At 42.7% G+C, this 21,673-nt stretch overlaps 1 protein-coding gene across 5 annotated transcripts in view; it reads left to right on the top strand.

The window, feature by feature from the left end:
* Positions 1–21,673, top strand: part of PLCH2 (phospholipase C eta 2) — a 74,281-nt gene that overhangs the window by 6,156 nt on the left and 46,452 nt on the right. For 2 of the 5 annotated variants that reach the window (XM_042031984.1, XM_042031999.1), the window contains exon 2: positions 2,493–2,979. In XM_042031984.1, coding sequence (XP_041887918.1) covers positions 2,868–2,979 — 112 coding nt within the window. In that variant the 5' untranslated portion in view covers positions 2,493–2,867. Of the gene's footprint in view, positions 1–1,857; positions 2,003–2,024; positions 2,103–2,492; positions 2,980–10,830; positions 11,020–21,673 lie in introns of those variants that run through there. The other 3 variants (XM_042031985.1, XM_042031986.1, XM_042031989.1) reach the window with 3 other exon arrangements.

Raw genomic sequence — 21,673 nt, 5'->3', positions numbered from 1 at the left:
GAAGTCTGGGCCCTGAATGTTGTTCTGAGACGCCAATCTGTATTTTTAGGGATTCATTGTATACTTTCCTATCGGCTGCGTAGGATTTATGGGGATTAGTTTGGGAAGAGGGGCTGGGCTTTTATTTTTTACCAACACAGGTATGCTGAAGATAGGGAGGAGAAGAAGGGAACTCTGAAGACCTGTAGGAAGCTGTAAAAGGTGGGAGTGAGTGCAGGAGGAGTATCTTTTGCATGGAAAGTGAAGACATTCAGAGATAGCTGCCTCAAAGTAGCTTCACTTTCAGATCATAACAAAGCATAAAGAACATTAATTTGACATAACTGAAGACAATAAAATATTTAACGAGCCACATCAATGTAAAGCTCATCTGCTTTCACTGCAATGATGCTGGTCTGGCACCAGCAGGAGCACCCGTGCCCATTCAGTCTTCCTCGCCCTCATGGATATGTTCTTTGGTGTATAATGAGTCACAGTGATTGAACTTCCTACAGCGGAAATGGCCTTTCAAAAAAAACCCTGAAGCAAAGAGGTGAGAGAGTCTGCAGAGTAAATACCCACCAGTTCAGCTTTCTGCAAAGGAAATAATAGGCTGATCTTGTCTTGATGTTAAAACAGTTTCATCTGTCCTATGAGCTGTGGCTTCCTGGATTAATCCCAGGGTTAAACATTCAGTGCCCAGGTACCAGAAATGGCACTTTGTGGCTAGTGGCTATAAAATTGTGGTCAGGAGAGCTGCCCAGATGACCAAAGCAGATAACTGAGGCAGTGCCTGTCATCTGTAGAAGTGCCTGCCCAGAGCATGCAATTGAGCAGCTCCAGAAATGCTGTTGAGTGCAGTTTTGGCTTTTTCCCTGGACAAGTTCATTTAAATGCTGACATGCCTTCTAACGTCTACTTTGGGTTCTGTTCTAAAAAAGTCAAGTCAGCTCTGTGTAAGTAAGTGTATTTTTGGTATCAGTTCAAGGATTAACCTGAAGAAAAAAACCATTTATTTTGGGATGCACAAAATGAATACATGAAATGTATTAAATGAATACATGGAAATGTGTGATGTGCTTTTATTCAGTCTAAAGCAGAATGTTTGCTCTGTATTCTTTTACCTAATTATGTACATGTCAGGGAATGACAAGGGATACAATTACAGGGACAAGTGACAGCATGTACAAGAATGAATATTGGGGGGCACAGGATGTATCTTTGATAATCTATTACCTTCCTCCCCCCTCAATCCCGTCAATTTATGAAATATGCCCTAAGATTATAATTTTGGTTTTAGTTACTCCACCTGTGCTCTGTAATAAAGATATTCTTTGCCAAATGAATGTCACTCTTTGATATGCCCAAAACTATTTCAGAGCCACAGGATGCCCTTTGAGATATTTCCCATTTAAATGTGGAAACAAATGATTGTAGTGATACTGATTTTTTACAGGATTAATATTGCCAAGCACTGCTGTCCCAAAGATGAAGTTGCCATGCATTTGGCTCCACGTAAGGCTGTTGCTTCACTGACTGATGCTCCCTCTGAACAGAGGAGTTTTTGACAGCACAGAGAATGGAGAAGGTGGGGCTTGGTGAAAAGATAATGGCAGGGAGGAAGTGACTTCCCAAAGAAGCTGAATGAGGGACTAAAGACAAGGAGAGAGGTACAGCTTCAAACAGGCAGATGTTCTGTAAGGAAATTCTCTTACTCATTTTTTGCTACAGATGTCTCAGACCCCCTCCTCTATTTCTAATCACTGTAATTAATAGTGAGCTTCATTGCCCTCTCTCTTTAAAGTAATGTCAAACTGGATCTGTGCTTTCACAACAAAACATGTTAGGGCAGTGTTTCAGAGCTCAACTTGTAATTACAAACTGAAGGAGACTCCCAGAGATTCAAACAGTTACCAGCACTAAGTAGGATCCCAGGTTTCTGCCTGGTGTGATTGCTGTTTTGGAGGGAGTCTTCTTTGACCTTCTTTCTCTGAGGAAGGTGTCCACTGAAAGTTTTGGAAAGGTGAGTCTTCTGTATCCAGTGGGCAGAAGATGGGTAAGAAGAGGGAAAGGGAATGCCAGACAATGACAAAGAGATACAGTATGGAGACAGCTGACAAAAGGTAAGAGGGACAAAGAGCTTTTAAGGCTTAGAGATGGAAGTGAAGGTAGAAGCCAACATCAGGCAGAGTCCTTTGGGAATGTACCCGATACATTCACTGGCTCTGCAGAATGACTGAGTTAAGTGTGTGTGTATATATTATATCTGTGTGTGTTTGTGTATAAAATAATTGATCCCAGCATGAGTATGTTGGTTTCTGGAGAAGTTGCTGCTGGCAAAAATGAAGCTTTGTCTGTTTGTGGAAAATCCTGGGGTGAGGGAAGGAAGAGTTGGTGCCTTCTGTCTGCTGAGGTCAGTCCATTGTACGTCACCTAACTATGTTCCTGTAGTAAATACCTCACAATAAACACTTAAAGTAACTTCCACTGTTTAAAAAAAATGTCTTCTCCAGGGTAGCCACATGCAAGAAACACTGGGAAGATACACGGAATGTTTGTGACTCCTGTGCTCCTGGGAAGGCCCCTCACATCCCTCCTGTCAAGACTGAGCTCCGTGGTTCTTTCTCCACACTGATACTACAAATTCTGTTGCTCAATGAGTGGAATCTGTATCAGAAGAATTAAACCAGGACAGTCTCCTGAATGTGGAATTCCAGAGAAGGCACTCACTTGCACTTCCAAAGCAAGCAAACCAGCAACATCCTGAAATTGTTGCTTTTTCTTGGATATTTTCATTGCTTGACTGAAACTTTCTGCGGATATCTGCCCTGAAGTGCTTTGTTTGACTTGGAGCAAGCACTGTTGCTAGGCTGCTCTGAAAGCTTGAGATGGCTCTGACTTCTCCAAAATCTCTAGCAGGGGATTTGACACAAAGAGAAGAATCCATTCTCCATGAGGGAAACTGCTGCCATTTCCTCTCTGCAAACATCCTCACAGTAGGTGAGTGGGAGGGTACCATCCTTTCATGTCATAGTTTGGTATTGAAAATGCACTCTTTCTTCTCCAAATTTACTTTTATTGTATTGAGATTTCATATGGGACTGCTAGTTTTCCTTAAATTTGAAGGAACTGTGCTTGTGTGTTCCTTTTTCCTGTGTGGTTGGTATTGTGACTAGAGTTTGGGTAAAGTGTATTAAAAAATCCCCAAAACAACCATTGCCCCGTATGCTGAGGATAACTTTGAATCAATCTTTCTTCTGTCCTTGCTTGTACAGTCTGTGAGGTTTCAGTCATGTGAAGGGACCTTCATGTGTAAAACTTGTAAAAAATGTAAATGTAGTATCCTGGGATGAGACTGTCAAGAGATTGCAACTTTTTTCCTTGATTCTTTCCAGTGCTTCTGGAAAATCTTTCTTGAAGTTGATGAGACTGGGATTTATAGTGCCTCAGGTTGTGGCTGTGTGCCACGGAGTTGTCTGAACTGAGCTGGGAGGTGCAGAGCTCAAAGAATGACTATTGTTGGCTGTTGCTCTTTTTTCAGTGTTGACAGCTCGCGCAGGGGAAAATGAGCTCTTCTCTTAGGAAGCTCTGGAGATTACAGATGTGATTGTGCACATCAAGTGTAGACTGGAGATTGGGTAGGAGGGAGGGAATTGTGTAACTGATGTCTGTGGCAGATGAATTTGTGCTATGGGAGACATCTGAGGGAGGAGGGGCTGGGTTTTTTGCATTTAAAATAAATTAAAAAAAGATTATTTCACTTAATATTTAAATCAAAACTTCATTTATTCAACACAGGACTCATTTGCTTGAAATACATTTAATTTACTGCCTACAATCATGAAGTAGACAGCACTAAAAGTTTTGGCTGCATTTTCATGGGACCTAATTTTGTAATTTTGGTTAAATATCCAGCAATTGTGAGATCAGTTTCGCTTTTTGTTGGCTTACAATTTGTGCTGATAAGTATATTTTTTACCAGCTGAATATATTTATATTGTCGGATTATTAAAAATAGCCTGTCAATGTGATAATTAATCCATGATTGATTGTTCTTATCCTAGTTCTTATCGTTCTCACACATTTACTGATGTTACTTTTCCTAGTAGAGCCATCAAGCCATTATCATTGTCTAAGTGTGCTTCTTTCCTGTTGATTTGCAAGGAGTTTGAAAAAGCAAAGTGCAGAAATTTAGATGTGAAATGGGTGTATTGCATCATTTGTGTGTTCTGGCACTACAGAAGTAAGATGATCTATTCCAGTTATTGCTATATCGTATAAACTGACTGTTAGGGAACTAGTTTTTTGTTTGTAGGGTGATGACTCCTGAATGTGCATTACATATTTCTGTACGTGAAGCTCTGTCAGTGTGCAAACGTAGGACAAAGTGCAAAGAAAAGGCAGAAATAGATGGAGGGGAAGAAAGTCTGCATTGTGCCTGGGCAGCACTTCCAGCATTCCAATGCAAGTGGGTCTGGACCTAAACAAAAGCTGGTCTGGGCTCAGGAATCCCTTTGCAGGCTGGTTCAGGACACCCACTTGAGCCTGGCCTTGACTTCCTCATTAACTCTTTCTATGGCTCTGTTGAAATGCAGTGACAGCTCTGATCTGATTTTGCCTCTGCACTGTCATAGACACTGAGCCACCTGCACAGACGTGAGTGTGGCACTGCTGAGCTGCTGCCTGGAGCAGCCTGTGCCTTCAGAAATAACATTGCAGCTTTGTCAGGCCCAGGCTGTCAAATGCAACGCCTCCCTTTTCGTATTTGGGTGAGTTTGTCTGCCAGAAAACTTGGGAAAGGACGGAGCTGGAGAGTTAAACCACTTTCAATAAATCCAGGAAGTTAGTTAAGTGTCCCTCAATTGATCATTTGGCCCCACAGTATCGTAGTTACCTGCAATCTACTTCTGTGCTTACTCATCTTCAGTGGTTTGGAACTCTTGGCACTCTTGTGCAGCTTTCTGGTGTTTCATCAACTGAGATACTTTTCAAAACCTGTTGCTTTTTTTGCGGTGAAATCTCTGCTTTTCTGTGTAGGCTGTACATGGATGAGGAAGCAGATTGCTATGTGAAAAGGAAATCTGAGTGGAATGCAATTAACTTTTACATAATTTGGTTATACATAATGTCATTAGTCCTTATTACAGCAGCATTGGGAGAGTCCAAAATCAAGAAGGGATATGGCAAATTCAGTAATCCTCTATTTTTCAAATATGCTCTGGCATGTCTAGGCTCACTTTTCCCATGTAATCTGATGAAAGAGTGTTGTGCACAGACATGCAAAATCCTGTTTGCTTAGATATGTGGTACATCAGATTAGCCTGGAGAAGCACTCGAGCTGGCCTTCAGCTGGGGCTCCAACATCTGCCTGTCTGTGAGCAGCTGCTGTCATGGCAGGGCTTGGCCTGGGGCATCTCCACAGGTCCCTTCCAACCCAAACCACTCCATGGCACAAGCTGAGCTGAAGAACAGACACACAGGTGATATTTTGTGAATTGGCACCAGCTGGCTAACAGGAATTTCGATTAAAGTTAGATTTCTGTGAAACTGCCCATCAGCTAAAGATAAAATGTGACCTGATACTGCAGTTCTGCCTGTTCTGCATGTACAGGGGAATGAGTGAAGAACAGGACCTGGTTTGGGTTTGAATTTTGTTGGTGCAGTTTGATTCCAATCTGAACAGACACACTGTTATCCCTCTAATGCTTGAACTTAAACATGTCATACTCCTCAACTTGGTATGACATTGACAGTGGTGCTACAAAACTGTGACACCAAATCCTGAAGGTTTAGTACAGTCTCAACTGAGAATTATGTTTTCAAAACCTTTTTTCTTCCTGAATGGAGGACAAGGCTGTAGTGTAAAGAACACTGAGAGCTGCTGTTTGTCCTCCCTTTTGCTGCAGAGGCAGAAATGCACAAGTGAGGTTTGCAGAATGCACAATTGTTTCCTTTGTTGGCAATGTCAGCTTATACTAATTTATGTTAATGAGTCCACAGACTGATCTAATGAAGATGTGAATCTAAAGATACAATACTGGACTGCTCAGCAGATCCAGATTCTAGTTCTGATTGTGATACTGCCTTCTTGTTTGACTCTTTTTGTAACTTCATTTCATCCTTATGTTGTCTCTTATTCTGATTATAAATGGGAACTGCTATTCCTGCACGACAGACACTTCTCAGTCATGTCTGGGTCTTTTTTACGTGTTCTGAAATACAAATGATAATATTGTCCAACCTCAGCAATTCAGAACTGAAATTACTATGGTAAGATCTAGAGAGTTACAATAGTGGCTGCTGGTATCAGCTGCTTGGGATCTGTTCTGCAGCATGCAATCTGCAGACCACAAAGGAGTCTGAACCCTGGAGGTTTTTAATCCTGGGTGGTGGTGGCCTGGAATAGATCTGAGGACTGATGGAACAGTGAAATGGAATCAATTTTCAGTTTGTGAAAGAGGCTGGTTTCGGATGTCCACGCTCATGCAGAGTTCTTTAATATTGTTCAAGTCTTAGAAGGAAATTGTTTGAAAGCATTCAGTCTTTGAGCATTTTTATATCACATTAAGAGATGACAAACTTGTAAGAAATTGTCCCTTTCTGTGAAGCAGAGTGCATTGTAAAGGAAGAGGAATTGTCTTGAGGTCACTGCAGGCAGAGGTAACCTTGGCTGGGGCTCAGCACCCGAGGGCAGCGCTGCCTCAGCTCTGTCCATACATTCACACTCCATAAATACATCTCCTGCACCTGACGGAGGGCAGGGATTTGTGAATCATGTGTGGCACAAGGTACCTGGAGGACGTGTGGTTCAGCAGGCAGTCCTTGCTGCCAGCAAAGGGCTGAGCAGGAGGCTCAGGCTTAGGAGTCCAGAATGAACCCCTGGAGCCCAGGACCTTGAATTTCGTTATGACTGTGCTGAACGTCAGTATCTTGTCTTTCAGCTGATGTGACTCAGATTCCTTTTTCCTGTCTTTGAGGAATGTATATTTGTTTCCTTAATGACTTCAGTTTGAATCAAATGAGCTTTTTGAGCCTTGCCATTTAGCCCAAATAGATTCAACAGGCAATGAAAATCTCTAAGGCTTTCTAGATTAATTTCTTTCATAGCTTTGTTTGGTTGGGGTTTTTGTTTGCCTGTTTTTTGATGAAGTGCGTTGCAATGTAGTTTTTGGAGACTCTGTGCCAAGATGCCTCAAGGTGTTTAGTCTCTAACTCCTATTCAGGCTCAGACATTCCTGCTGCAATCTCTTGGAAGGTAGGAGCCTAAATACCAATGAATTGACACCTGCAGTGGAGCAGGGAGGTATCTGCTTTGTCTCCAGCCCACACAGCCTCTGCCCTTGGATAGTGATTCTGGTTTAGAATCAGGAAATACTAATAGCCACCTGCCTTTGTCTCAGTGGAGGTTTGTTAGGATAAATGTGTGGAAGGTTGTGAATCTGACATGAAAAGCAATGGGCACCACAAAGGTGCTTCCGACAGAGCTCTGCTGTGTCGGTCCTTCTCTGTGGTCCATAGGAATCTTGCAGTTTGGCCTCACCTTTCTTTGCTCTGTGCTAGTGAATCATGAGGCTGTAATAAAAAGGGGATCGTTACCTGGATACTCAATTTATGTGGCAGGTCTGCTTCTCCTGTAAAAGTTAACTGGGGAAAACGAGATAAAAGGCACTGACTGAATTCTGTTGCAGAATCAGAGTATTTTTCTGGATTAGAAACTGAATCACCTGAATGTTACCATCTGTTTCTTTCTTCTCCTTCTGCCCCCTCAAGTGTTCCTGCCCTATCTCATCTATCTGCTGCTGCCTGTAAAGATTTTGGAAGTGTGTAGTGGGAAATGAGACAAATCCGGCAGAACGAACAGCATCGTTTGCAGCCCATTCCCGATTCAGGACCTTGCTCATACAATGGGCTGTATCGCGGTTGCCATCTACCGGGCGAACGTGTGCTCGTGGTCGCACAGCCTCCAAACAGCCACTCCATCCTGCCAGAAACCAGGGCTGGGAAGTTTCAGCTGCCTCAGAACCAGCTGAGTACTGCTATTCCTGGAGCTTTTGTACCTGGCATCCCTTGAGGGATTAACCAGGGTAGCTGCTACTTGTAACCACCGCTACTTGCAAGGCAGAATAAAAGTTCTTGATAGATGTACCTGGTAGCAGGGAAGTTACCCCAGTGTGATCCTAGTAACAGTGAAATAGGTAAAAATCATGCTCAGTCAGATGGTTAGAATAAGTACAGTATGTTTAGAGGTAGTAAACCAACTTCTGGATTGTCTGAACCAGTGCTGGAGCAATTAAAAATAAGATCTTTATAATGCTGAGAGAGGAAAAAGATGTTCTTTTCATTCATTCATACGGGTGCTCAGCCTGTGTGTTGTCAGAGATGGGAGGGGAGGAAATCCAATATTCATTAACAAAGTACAACGATATTGGCATTATCTGTGGGAAGTTCTGGAGATACTGCCATTAACTGTGAATAAGCCTGTCAATCAGAGCCACTCAGGGGGATGCTGCTCTGGGAGGCACTGTAAACAAAAGCTGAGTCTCTCCCTCTTATGCTTTCTCATAAGCAAATTATTTATATCTGCTGATGGTTTAGGTAAACTTAATCCCCCTGAAAGCCACTGAATGCAGGTACAGCCAACTAACTCTTAGCCTGTGTGTCTTACAGCATGACTGGCTTTGGTTTGCATTTGGAGTTTGGCAAATAGTTTTTTAAAATCCAAGCAGTCCCTGACTGTGATACTGTGAAATCTCCCTGGTTTTTGGTATTACTCACCTCCTTAGACATTTCAATGCCCTTCATCTCCAAGCAGTTTTCTATTTATCTTCACATCAGAATCTTATCTGTCAGTTTGATCTGAGGTTAAATGCTTCATCAGAGAGAGGAATGCTTTGTTTCTTGAGAGAACAGATAACTACAGTTGTCTTCTGAAGCAAACCATAGTGGTTTTCTACAGTTATCAAGCTATGAGGAACCACTTGATGCGTGGCTGCTGCCATCTCCCAGGCAAATCTACGATCCTTCAGCTGCATTGCTGGTTCTGTAGAGAAGAAATGAGATTATTCTTGAACTCATGATCTCAGAAGTACAAACCATGAGTTAAACCTGTGTAGCCACTGTGAGGAGAAGCTGTTCTATTATGAACCTTTTATGCTGAAAATGCTCTGCACAAAATAGAAGAGCTGTGAATAGTTTAGGGAAGAGTGACTGAAATTATTTTTGACAATATCAGAACCACTGATATTTCCCTGGAGTAATAATCTTTTTCCCTGCTGAAATGCTGAAGCTCCAAGCAATTGGCTCAGTGAAGAAGACAAAAGATTTTAAACCTGTTTAGACACTATTCTAATCCCCTTAACTGGTGTCTCTTACTGAACTGAAAGGCAGGATGTTGATTCCTAGTAGGCCAGCAGGATTTGTGATTGGATCTAGGGAAGAAAAAACTCGAGGTTTGTGTCGAAGTGAATGAACTGTGTGTTGACATATGCAGGTACTTAGAATGTGTGGGACCATCAGTGGAAGTCAGAAGAAAGTCATTCCAAGAGAGTGTGCTTCAGCACCAGGCAAGTCTTCTAACAGTGGCAGATGCAGGAGATGGGTTGCTGTCAAGATAATGCTTAAAAATCAAGAAATGAAGCTTAATGAAAGTTCAAAATGCTCATTTGCTAGAATTAAATATGAAAATAGAAATATCTTAGAAGCACTAGCATTCAGATCCATGATTGCAGAACAGGTTTTGTTCTCGTTTACCAGCAGAAAAAAGGAATAGATGGACTACAAAGTACTGTTTGAAGTAGGGGGGGAAAATGGTTTGTGCTTAATCCTGCATGCTGTTCTCTGGAGGAAAATGGTTAGTGAGGAAAATCTAGTTAATTTGACTCGTTTTTCTCATAGAGCTCTAAGTAAAAATTTGCATCAGAGAGGTTTTACTGTGGGCAGGGATTAGAAAGTTAAAACTCTCTCAAGAGATGCAAATATCTACAGAGTTTTATATGTACATACATACATACATACATATATACATGTATTTTTATATATATAATAGTTCTCCCAGAAAAACACTAAACTTGGGGAAACCTTTGCAGACCTGGATGAGTGTGGAACTGGCTATGGGTGATGTTACTAAACTGTGTTTCTTTTTTAGAACAGGTGGTTGAGAAAGTGAGGCAAGATCATCTGTTCTTACCTGACTGAAAATTCACTGCAGAGGAACAAACAGGATTATGTTCTTACCTTGAAAATTTAAGTGTTTGGGGATGAAGGTGGATACACAGGTGCATCCACATTTCATTCTTCTAGCAGCAGTGGATTTGGTTTCGTTGCAAACAATTCTATTCAGTTTTGGATGTTCAGGGTTAGAGGTTTTAAATGCTCTACCTGAGGAAGCAACAAGCATTAGTTGGTGGAGAATAAATCCCTATTAGAGACCTCTGTAAGTCCCTCTGTAGGGACTGGGGAACAAAGTAAGCTTAAAAAGTTCATAGGATTTGTGACCCTTAGTCCCTCTGACATAATTGAAAAGGGGCACCTTGTGTGGTTGTAGGAAATCATGGCTGTGGTGGTGTCTGAGTGTAGTTCCCAGTTAAGCAGTGGAAGAGAAAAGCAGAGGAAACCTTAAAAGAAAGAAATGAGCATTAAACAGCTGTCAGAGAGAATCCCCTGTTGCCTTAGAAGGGCAGACATTTCAGTGTCAACTGAGATGCACCAGGAAGGAGATGTCAGTCAGTGAAGAGTTAATTGCTCCAGCAAAAAGTAGTTTAGATAAAATCCTACCTCTTCTCTCTCCCCCGCTTCCTTGGTGTTGTGTACAGGAAAGGAGCTTGTACATCACCAAACTGACAGTGATTCCTCAGTGACTGAGCTAATAAACGGGATGAAATTTAAACTGCCTTCTCACACGGACACAGAGAGAGACTTGCAGAAGAGGGAGCAAGACGGAGGGAAAATGCAGAGTATTTTTACTTCCTGACATAGGCAATTGAGAAAAACACTCTTATTTCTACAAGACAATGGATTTAGGAAGCCCATCGCAGAAACACAGTAGGTGGATTTATTCTTTTTACTGCATCCACTAGAATTTTAGCTGGAAGATAAATTGTACTCGTGCTTACGGGGGCAGTTGTTGTTTAGTAGTACTTTCATAACATCACATTACTCTTCCTTTTCCTCACTCGCTCAGAGATATTCAGCCGTTTGACCCTGTTTGTCAGAGGATAATATTTTTTAGATCTTATCAGCACATTGTCATTCCAAAAGATCTTTTATCTTTAAGAAGGCATGTTTTATTAATTATAGCCGTAGTACCTAGATGAATACAAAGACTGTTAAGTAAATGAAAATCCATTCCACTTACAGCAAATGGAACATGTACTCATTCAGAGAAACCGTAATGCCAAGGACAGAGCAATTCCCAGTTCTCTGAATGAATTTGTTTACTCCAGAGCAGTTGCAGTAGCTGTAGAAATTGCATTTGAGTGTGCCTTGCAAAGTTTGCTGATGGAGGGAAGGAAGGCTGGCTTTTAAACAAGAGAAACTCCACCACAATGCACTGTGCTAAACTCTGCCCGTCATTTCTTAATGTCATTAATCACTGCTGTGTGTACAGAATCATTTCTGCTGCCACACACTGCTGATGTACCTGTGATCTCCCAGTGATTATACAGTAGTTCTCCTGGTGTAGATTATGCTGATCAGATTTGGTTGTGCAGTCACTCTTATCTTTGCCTGTGGGACATAGTTCATTAAAGCCATTACCATGTGCAGTTCTCAGATGGTTCTGCAGTGTTGTGTGTTCCTGTGGCTCTGCACATGCATTTGTCAGCTGCATGTCTCATGGCAAAGTGTGATTGTGCAGAGGGGGCTGTTCCTCGGGTCTGTGTCTGCTTGAGGATCACGCTACTGCATCTCTAATGATGGTTTTAACACTACAGGTACCTTGTGTGATGAGCCATTTGGAGGAGATAATTAATCAAGTAAATGACTGACAAGTAAATTACAGCCAGCACTCACTGTTAGAAGCACCTGCAGGCATTCAGGTGCTGTGCAAGCCAGGTCCTCAGTTCTATTCTGCATTTTCCTTCTCTCAGTGGGCTTTATATAACCTTCCCCGCTCATCTCACATGCATTTGCACAGTCCTACTGAGATGATTAATCCTCAGCTGGAAGAGCTTTTTAAATAGTACAAGTACCAGATATTAGATTCAAGCTTCTTACAGAGAGTGTAGGGATAAAGTCTGGATTCTCTGCACAGCGTATCGTGGTTGCGATGTCCTGTAAATGTAGTTGTGAAATCAGAGAGACTTTGCCAATGACTGTCTCCAGAGAATCTCTGCTGAGTTCTTCGCTGTCTGGTTCAGAACCCGATTTGCTTTCCTTCCCTGAATTCAGGTGCTGGACAGGCTGTGCTGTGAGCAGTTTGCTGTTTGCTTCTCAGCAAAGTTGTGAACTGGCTGCAAGTATCACCCGAGGTGTGCAGATTTCCCACCTTGGCCAGAATAAAGTTTAAAGCAACAATAAAAGTTAGAATTGTGAGGGAGTTGTGAAGATTCCATGCTACTGTTTTGTTGTGAAAAGTGCAGCATAAGGAGGTAATTTAGGGACAAGAGACAATGCAGTGACAGACTGTGCCATTCATTTTTATAGCAGAGAAATAGCTGTCCTATCAGTCCCCAGCACCTGAACAGGTGATGCTTATGCTCTCTACGGATGAGATGCCCTTACTTGTGAGAAGTGAGGAGGCTTGGTCAAGTCTCTGGAAGACACTACCTGGACTGGCACAGCTTTTTGTGTCTAAGACTTGTAGTTCGTGCAGTGCCCTGTGCACTGAATCCTTGTGTCCTTCTACCCAGTGGGATATTTGCAGGTCTGTTTGCAGTTTCTGTGAGGATTGAACAGCCGGTGGTTGTGCTGCTCTCGGTCTCCCTTCCTGCCCTGGGCAGTGGCTGTGCTGCTCCGGGCCGATTCCAGCGCTGCCGCATTGGACGGGGGAGCTTTTCCCGGTGCGGAGCGCGCTCCATGCGCCCGCAGCGCATCCCGGTGGCAGCGAGGGATAACCGCGGCCGTGGGGGAGGCGATTGTCCCCTCCTCAGCGCCACTTCTGAGGCCACACCGAGCGCTGCTTCCAGTTGTGGCTCCTCAGCACGAGGTGATGTTTCCAACTCGAGATCCAGCAGCGCTTGGTCGGGTGTTAAGGTTCTGGAGCATGTGATGCGCAAGTTTATTACAAACTTAGAAACTTCTTCAGCAGCCCTTCTTCACCTTTTTTCTTATTTGCGGGCTTTGTATTTTCAAATGGCATCAGTTCCCATGACTAAGAACTCTGTTAGTGAGAATTAACAATGTATTTCTGGTGAGAATATCAATTCACTTATGACCTTCACTCCCAGTTCAGACTGACACAAGATAGCGAAGACCTTTGATACCCACGTGCTTCTGGCGAGTTTTTCATTTGGGGTTTTGTTCTTTCCCCGTGTTTCTGGGCCAGCTTTCATGCCATGCCCCTGCTGTTCAGCCATTCATGTTCATAAGAGGCTACTTCTAACCCTCTTAAAAAATAAAACCCAGCTGAGGTCAAACCTGGCAGCACAGCTTTGATGCTTGCTGCTGTGGCGGAGAATTCAAAGTTTAGTCCCCCACAGTTCTCTCCCCTCAGAGCAGTCTCTTCATTTATTCATACATTATTAACTGGTGATTTGAGTAACAGATGTGTATGGGGGGGCATCCATAATTTATTACAAGGATGAACAAACCGTGGCCTGTGGACAGTGAGGACAGGCTAAATTCCCTGGGCTGGTGGGGGCAGGGGTTTCCCTTAAAGAGAGACAGGAGGGTTTCATGCACTGGGGCCTTTGGGCACTTGGGGATAAGCTCAGCTGTGAGTGAAAATTCTGATCCTGGAAATTTCCAAGGGTTGTGCCTGAGAGGTCAGAGCAAACATAAAGTGAGCACAGGGTATCGCTAAGAACAGCGAAGCTGCTGCTTGCAGGTTATTTTTTTGCTGCTCAAACTGGCTAATCACATAAACTGCATTCTGTGCTTTCATTTAATAGCTAAAAGGGGTGACAGTAATTGTAATTTAGCAGTGACAGGCAGAGATGTGTGCAGAGAATTGACTTGCAGCAAGTTCCTGTGCTAAGGCAGGAACTGCAGCCCCTCTGTGCTGTTTGTAGGACGGCCCTGGTGCTTGGGATGTGACAGGGCCTAGACTTGTGTCTCTTGAACCCTCTTATTTGCTCTGCTGGATTTTGGGTTAGGTTTATGTGATTTTTCTGTCTCTAGTAAGGAAGTACTTGAAAAGCCCCTCTTTTAAGTGGAAGACTTCAGGAAAATTTTATAGTGAACATCTTAGCTAGAAGTGGCTTCAGAAACTTGAATGAAATCACTTACTTTGATTTTATGGATTTCCACCAAATGGGAAATGCTCCATAAATCAGAATTTTTTTAGGCTTGTCATGTGCTTTATAAACCATTGACTATTTTGATGAACCAAAACATGTTGATTCAAAATACATGTATTATTTTGGGACCATTCCTTTGTAGAAATCCTGAAAGAAAACCTTCCCAATTCTTGTCACAATTCTCTGCCGCAACACTGTCCACTGATGGTTCCAATACTTGAAAGAAATCTAAGCAAATATAGTTGTCGTAAGACATGAACTGTGACTAGTAATAGGAGTAGAATAAATATACTTGCTAAAAGAAGAAAAGGGACTTTTGGAACAAAGCCTTCCAGTCCCATATGTTTTAATTCCGCCTGTGCCAGTCTGCATTTGTGTCATGGCTGAGTCTTTGGTTCCTTCAGGAGGTGATCCAAAGGAAGACTTTGGCACCCTTAGTGGTTCTTGGAAAGAAACTTGAGTTTTATTCTTGAGTCTCTTCCATTTCTAACTTAAAGCCCATCTGTGAAAGCCCAATATTCTGAGTTAGGATTTTGCAGCACAGGTCTGTTATAATATTCTGATATCTTTGTGCTGAACAAATGGCACTGGTGGCATTGAAGGAACTGAGGCAGAGTCAGTTCTTTCACTGTTGGGTTTTATTAATAAATAGCAAAGATCAAAATGCCACTTTTAATGGTGTCCTCATGGCAGTGTTTGTGTTAAAACCAACATGTCTGTGCAGTTCAGCTCTGGAATTGGAGCAATCCTGGCTCTGTCCACACACAATGTGTGGCACAGCAGCTCACTGCAGCAGGCTCTGTGAGGAATGTTTACATCCTGGCCTGGAGAAGGACACAACACATTCTCTGAGCAGGGCATTACCTGGTACCTGGGCACCAACAAAATCTCAGCTGAGGGGAGAAAATCACTGAGCAGGGAATTGCAGCCCCCCCAGAGGCTGTGTGAGAGCCCAGCAGGAGTGACCTGTGACAGGGAACGAGTCTGTGACTCCACGGAGCAGCTTGGGCAGAAGATGTCATGGAGCTGCCTGGGGATGACAGGGCAAATGAATGCAATTACCTTTTATAATAAAATGTACTAGGTATTTTTGTAATAGTCTCTGACTGACAGCTGGGAGAAGGGGCATGAAAGGGAAGGTAGGTGAACTAGCTTGCAGGTATGAAACAGAGCTCAGGATTTTAGCTGTGTAACGCAGTTTAAATTCCACATCTCTGCATCTTGCAGAGAAACCTAATTTTTTTAAATCTCCACAGGCTTCTCGGAGACAGAAGATGCTAATTTTAGAAATGTGGCAGCTCGTCTTCTTCCCCACCCCCTTCCATTTGCTGCCAGAATGCTTAACAATCCAGTAAACAAGCTGTAGGAAAGAGGGGGAATAACCTCAAGAGCTGAGGTTGATGTTGGCCTCTTGTCTATGGCATTTTTGGGGAAGGATTTGCCCCCTGCCCGTGGGTCTTGAGTTTGAAACCGATTTAAAAATAGAAGAGTAACAGTTGAACTGACAGTGAAAAGAAGTATTTAAAGGTGCAGTAATTGTGGCTGGCAGCCCCTTCTCTGACCTGATTAATTCTGCACCAGTACTCAGGATAGTCTAAATTAAAGCATTGCATAAGGAGAGTGCTGGGAAGTAAAGGAACAAGCCTGAAAATTTCATGTAGAACTCGGATATCTCATTTTTGGTTGCTCTACACACTGAAAACGTGACACAGAAATCTCATGTATCTGCTTAGGGAGTTTGTTATAATTACAAAATACAAAGTACACTGTTAACAAGGTCTGATTTGAGATACCTTTTTCCTGTCCAAAAAGGTGTGTTAGTTCCTCTTAATGAGTACCCAGAGTCCTAATTAGTGCAGATAGTGAATGATAATTTCCGCACTCTATACTGATCTGCTTGTGTTGCTGCATCTTCATCCTCTGCTTCAATCTTGTGTGGGCAAACAAAATTTGGAAAATGTTTATCCAAACCCAAATGTATTAGAGTTGCAACCATCTAATTATTAGGCCTTAGAGTGCAAATTGTTTTGTCCTCATTTTGGCAACAGGTAGAGTGATCTGAGTGTGTTAGGTAGAATTTTCACAATGAAACTTTTTTATTTAAGAACTTCTGATGCAAAGTACCCCAAATTCCTTTGGCTTAAAAAGGCCCAGAACTTTCCAACTTTTATTGTAGAAGTCCTTTATTGTAACTGCTCTTGTGGGCACTTGAAGCTGTGTGTGCATAAATAGATAGGAAAATGTTTAAAATTAGGCATTAATTGCTGTATGACTAAAAGTTTTGTGTTAGACCTGCACATGACACACGTGTGTGTTCTGTCTAGAAAATCTGCTATTTTTAAAGTCGGAAATGTGAGGCAGTGAAGTGTTCATTACATTTGGAACACGTGGATAATAAATCTGCTTAAATTTAACATGCATCATAATTTCAAACACCCTCGAGTGTCTGGAAAGTTTAACAAAGCATGAATGCCTCATCTACTTTGTGCCTGAACAGAGCAATGCATTTATCTTTTCCAATTTATTTGGGACAATGGAGCAGAGTGCAGCACAGCTGTTTTCTATGGATGCAAGCATATGTGTCTTCTATTACTAATTAGTAATCGATTCCACCCCACTGTGCGTTTTTCATGGCTCAACTGTCTGAGAACTGTGTCTGTGCTCAGAAATCCATGTCAGAGTTGTGACTGAATGAATTGCAAGTTTTGATTTTGGGAGAGAATTAGCTCAGGAGATTTTGTCATATGTGTCAGGGTGCTGTCTGCTGAAAAATGAAATGATTAACTTATTTCTTTGCTCCATTCCTGTCTTGGGTATCTCGTACCTTGTCCTCAGCACACACCAAAGATGTGATTTACCCTGAAGCAGGTTATTATCTGTTCACAGGGACAATCCATGTAGTTCAGGCAGCCATTATTCTCTGCTGGTTGTGGTTGTTTTGTACCTTTTCCACATCTCTCCCACAGTGCTGACACTGGATTCTCAGAGGCAGCAGGGCTTTGCAGACAATGGGCTGTAGGCTAGAAATATGTCAGAAGCAGTAACAGGACCAGGAGCAGGGAGCTGTGAGCACGCTCCCTCTACTACCAACAGCAGAAACACGGAATAAAACAACTGTGCTGGGCTGCACTCGAGCAAGAATATGATTGCATTTCTATTTCTAAGGGGAGAAGAAAGATTGCATGGAGAAACAAAGGGATCTGAGGTAATTTAATATTAATCTCTGTGAGCTGTGTCTCTGTTGCTTGGATGCATCTGGAATAACCAGACCCGCTGGAGTAGCTGAGGTTTAGCACCTCACCAGAGGAGTTGACAAAACTAAGAAGAAAGGACAGGGGAAGTATTGGGTGGTAAGAACTGCAGTCACAGGGAAGGGAAATGACCTCCAGGATTGTACTTCAAACACAATTCCTTCCCAGGACGCCCAGAAGATCTGCCTGCCCTGAGGTGTCCAGCTGGTGAGGGCAGGTGGGTGTTTGCCTGACAGCTCTGGCTGTGCAGACTTCCTGCATTTGGGAATCGGCTCTGGCTGCAGGCGAGGCAGCGGCAGAGCCCCACACTCACTCTCCAAGGCAGCTTCTACTGGTGCCTCTGGGCTGCTTGTAGTTTGTCAGATATTTAATGATACTACAGTGAGAGCAGTTGTACAGCAAGATATAACACAGAGTTCGACTTCCCAGTTATAAAGCTTGGAGGGACAAAGAGAAGCAGCAAGCCAAAGGATCTTTACATTTTGCTTTTAGTGATCTTAAAAGAAGTAGTAGAAATTCCAGCAGCAAACACATCTGTCTGCATCTGTCACTGCAGCACCTCCAGACTTTATCACCTGCACACAATATAAACTACATACTGAAGTGTTTTTGCTTAAACAAAGTGGTCCAGACAATCATCTTTCCCTCATTTTCAGATTGTTAGTCAGAAGTTTGAAAACATGTTGAAAACTTGTTATAAAAATCCACACGAAATGGAAGTGCTGCATAGAGGCTCATGGTGTGAGTGGGGCTGGGGTTGTGGTGCTGTGGACTGTTCTTGTCACTGAAGTGGTTGAGAACTCACAACTGGTTCATTGGGGTTGGTAGCTGAGCTTTACTTCTAGAGGCTTTCTAAGGCCCCAAGATCTGTTTGAAACTGTCTTTGCCTTCTTTCATTACTGCCTTTCCCCCTTCTCTACTAGACATAAGCATCTTCCCATCTTTTGTAACACAGATTTCCTTGGAAGAATGTGTGTTCGCTGAAAACCTCAAACAGCCAAGATGATTTATGGGTCTGTGAGAAAATAGGCCACCAAAACACTTCAGTTCTTCCAATCTCCAAATTAGAGAAAGATCTAAGACTAAAATAATAGAGATTGCGAATGTTGTTTATTCTGAAACTCTGTGGTGAAAAAATCAGGTTAAACCAGCTCAGTTCAAACAACTTTCTCAGTGTTCTCTTTGCTTATGGTGTTCAATAGAAGTTTGGGAGAAGGGGGATGAAAGGGAGGGCAAAAGAATGGTTGGTATCTCGGAGAGCCAAAGGAATGGTTGTTATCTCTGTGTTATAAACAGGCTGGTGAGCCCCAGGGAGGTGAGCTGGTCAGTGGCAGAGGGTTTCAGGAGCAGGTAAAATTTAGTTGTTAGGTTTTGGTTCCTGTCCTGCTGTCAGACACATGTTACAGGACATGAGCCTGTGGCACTGGGCATGTGAAGGATGTTACCTTTGTTCCTCTGCCTGAAGAGAAACAGAAGGCAATGGACAGCACACAGTACCAGTGTCTGATTTTATTACAGAAAAAGTCACAAAACTTACTTATGGAAAGCATCTAATTGGTATTTACAGCACATTCGATGCCTGTCATTTTGCCCTCTGTTCGAGTTGACAATGGAGAAGTTATTACTTGCAAGCTGTGAGAGTTTTGATAGCAGCTTTCAAGTCAATTGTTGTTTTAGTTGAACAGAATGTTGGTGGTTGTTTTCACTGTTTATATCCCACAAAGATAATTTTATTTGGAGAAATCTATCTTGTACACAGTGTGCTGGGCTTCTTCACCTTTTCTCTGCAGAAAGTACATGGGAAGGTATCAAGGGGACCTAGGGAGAATTTAAAATCACAAAGACAAAACTATTGCTGCACTAGATTGTGCAATCCCATGGCATCATCTGGTGCAGGGCTGGAAATCCATCATTCTACTGGATGTTGAATTTATTGTTGACTCGGGATTAAATGTATGGAAGGATCTTATAGTTTTCCAATCTGATAGTGTTTGTCTTGGTTACTGTCTGTAAACATTTGGCAAGAAAACCTTAATTTGAAACTTCCCAACTCTTCATATGTTAAAAGAATGGTGATTTTGTTCTATGTCTTGCCACCTGCTGTTCTCTTCTGTGGTAAAGTACATTGGTAACTATGGGAACAAAAACTTAAGAACAGACACCCACATGTGTTGAAGTTGATTTATACAAGGTCTTGAAGTGATGCCATGGATTGTGAGAGATGGAGCTCTCTGGATGGAGTTTGATGGCTTTCAACGAGGGCTCAGTGTTTGACTTTCATAAGTTATTTAGAATGTCCCTGGCATTGTGGATGTTCCATTCTCTACCTAACTGTGGTGTAACATGGTGGTGCTGCATTTCCCAGCTGTCTCATTCTGTCCCCAGCAGTGCTAACACCCCTCCCCTGCACTGGGCAACAAGATCTCTGTTATTTTTATCAGGAAATGGGTCTTAAGAATGTGATAAAATGTGGCAGCTGGAGCCTTGGGATGAGGGGTGTATGTGTAGGTGAATGTGTAGTCAAATTATAATGTAGCCTTATAGTGTGTGGCACTGTGACCTGACAAAGCTGTGCTTATCAGTCAAAGCTTGGGTGGTTTGTGCTGTTTCTCTGGAAGTGCCCTGTTCCTTTCCCAGCAAGCAGCCAGGATGGTGCTGTGGTTGTGTGGCAGAAGTCTGGGGTAGATCAGGATCCTCTGTGGACAGTGCAGCCATACAGCAAGGGCAGATCTTTGTCATGTCATGGCTCATCTCTTCTAACCGGGCTCAGCTGCTTGGTGCCATCACACTGGGCTTTCTCTGCATATCTTGGAAAGTAGCAACTGAGAGAATTCCTGGCCCCTTTTAGTCCCTTCTTAGGACTTAAACCTTTGTGATGTGACAGCACCACACCACAAGTCACTCTTCTGCTCTGGTTGGTAGAGCTGGAGAGCTGGGAATGGAGGATGAAGGAATTAGGGCATGCTATGCTTTGTATAATATGGAACTGACAACGGTGTAAGTTTGCTCCATGCCAGAGCACTGTGCCAGAGCACTATGCTCTCCAAACTGGAGTGCTGCTGACCTTTCCCAGTCACTTATGCACTTCTGGTGGGAATCAGAGTCCACGAAAGCCAGATAAAAGTCCATCATTGATTTCAAGAGTCAGCAGATTGTCTTTGCACAGAGGAATTTCCTGGTTTAGACTAGACATTACTTGGAATAAGATAATGTAAAATGCTTTGGTCTCGGTGATAGCACAGTCTGTGTTCTCTTTATTTCAAAAAATTTGCATGTGTTGTGAAGGCATTCAGGTTTTTTCTCTGACGATTGTTCTGTGACCCTGTTCTAACTGCACAGCAAAAAACTCCCAGAGAAACAAAACATTTCATTTTATGAAGTTGATACCATACAGTAATTAGGTACTGATTCTGAATCTCTAATGGTCTCAGATGGGAGTATATTTTTCTTTCTAAAGAAAGCATAACCTTGTAAAGCAAAAAGCTTTGCTCACTTTGATGGAGTAATTAGTGAATTAGTTGATCATCCTTAGCTGTTATCTTTTAATTTGCTCTGTCTCTTGATCAAGTTGTGAGGAATAGGTGGTGTTGAATGGGAGGTTTGTCCCTAGCAGTGAATTGAGCCTACCCTGCAGTGTGAAGACTTCCTGCCCTGAGATTCCCCAGAGAAGTTGTCTGACAGGCATTTTCTGGGCCTCAGCACTTACCCATCTTCTCCCTTCTGATATGAGACAGAGATTTATTGATAACCTGCGCTTGCCTACAGGAAATAAGAAGAGAAATGAGAGTTACTTGTAGGATAAACCTGGCACATTCTCTGCAGTATTCACCCTGATAAGCCTGTGTTAAAGCACAGTGGCTGCAAGAGGAATTACCCAAATGTAATGTGGTGTAAATACATGAGGCCCCAGAGGCTCCTGCAGTAAGTGCTCCTCAAGTGCTCCTGGATGGGTTGCTCAGGAGATGAGACCCCAGGGGACACAGCTAGTGCTGAAAACCACTAAGCAAATAGGATAATGTTTTATTGAAAGTAAACTTCAGCCAAATC

This window comes from Corvus kubaryi, unplaced genomic scaffold (assembly GCF_017639235.1).
Source record: "Corvus kubaryi isolate FWS band 111438036 unplaced genomic scaffold, C.kubaryi_AGA036_p1.0 37352, whole genome shotgun sequence".
Taxonomy (NCBI): Eukaryota; Metazoa; Chordata; class Aves; order Passeriformes; family Corvidae; genus Corvus; species Corvus kubaryi.
This window is presented reverse-complemented; position numbering and strand designations above follow the sequence as displayed.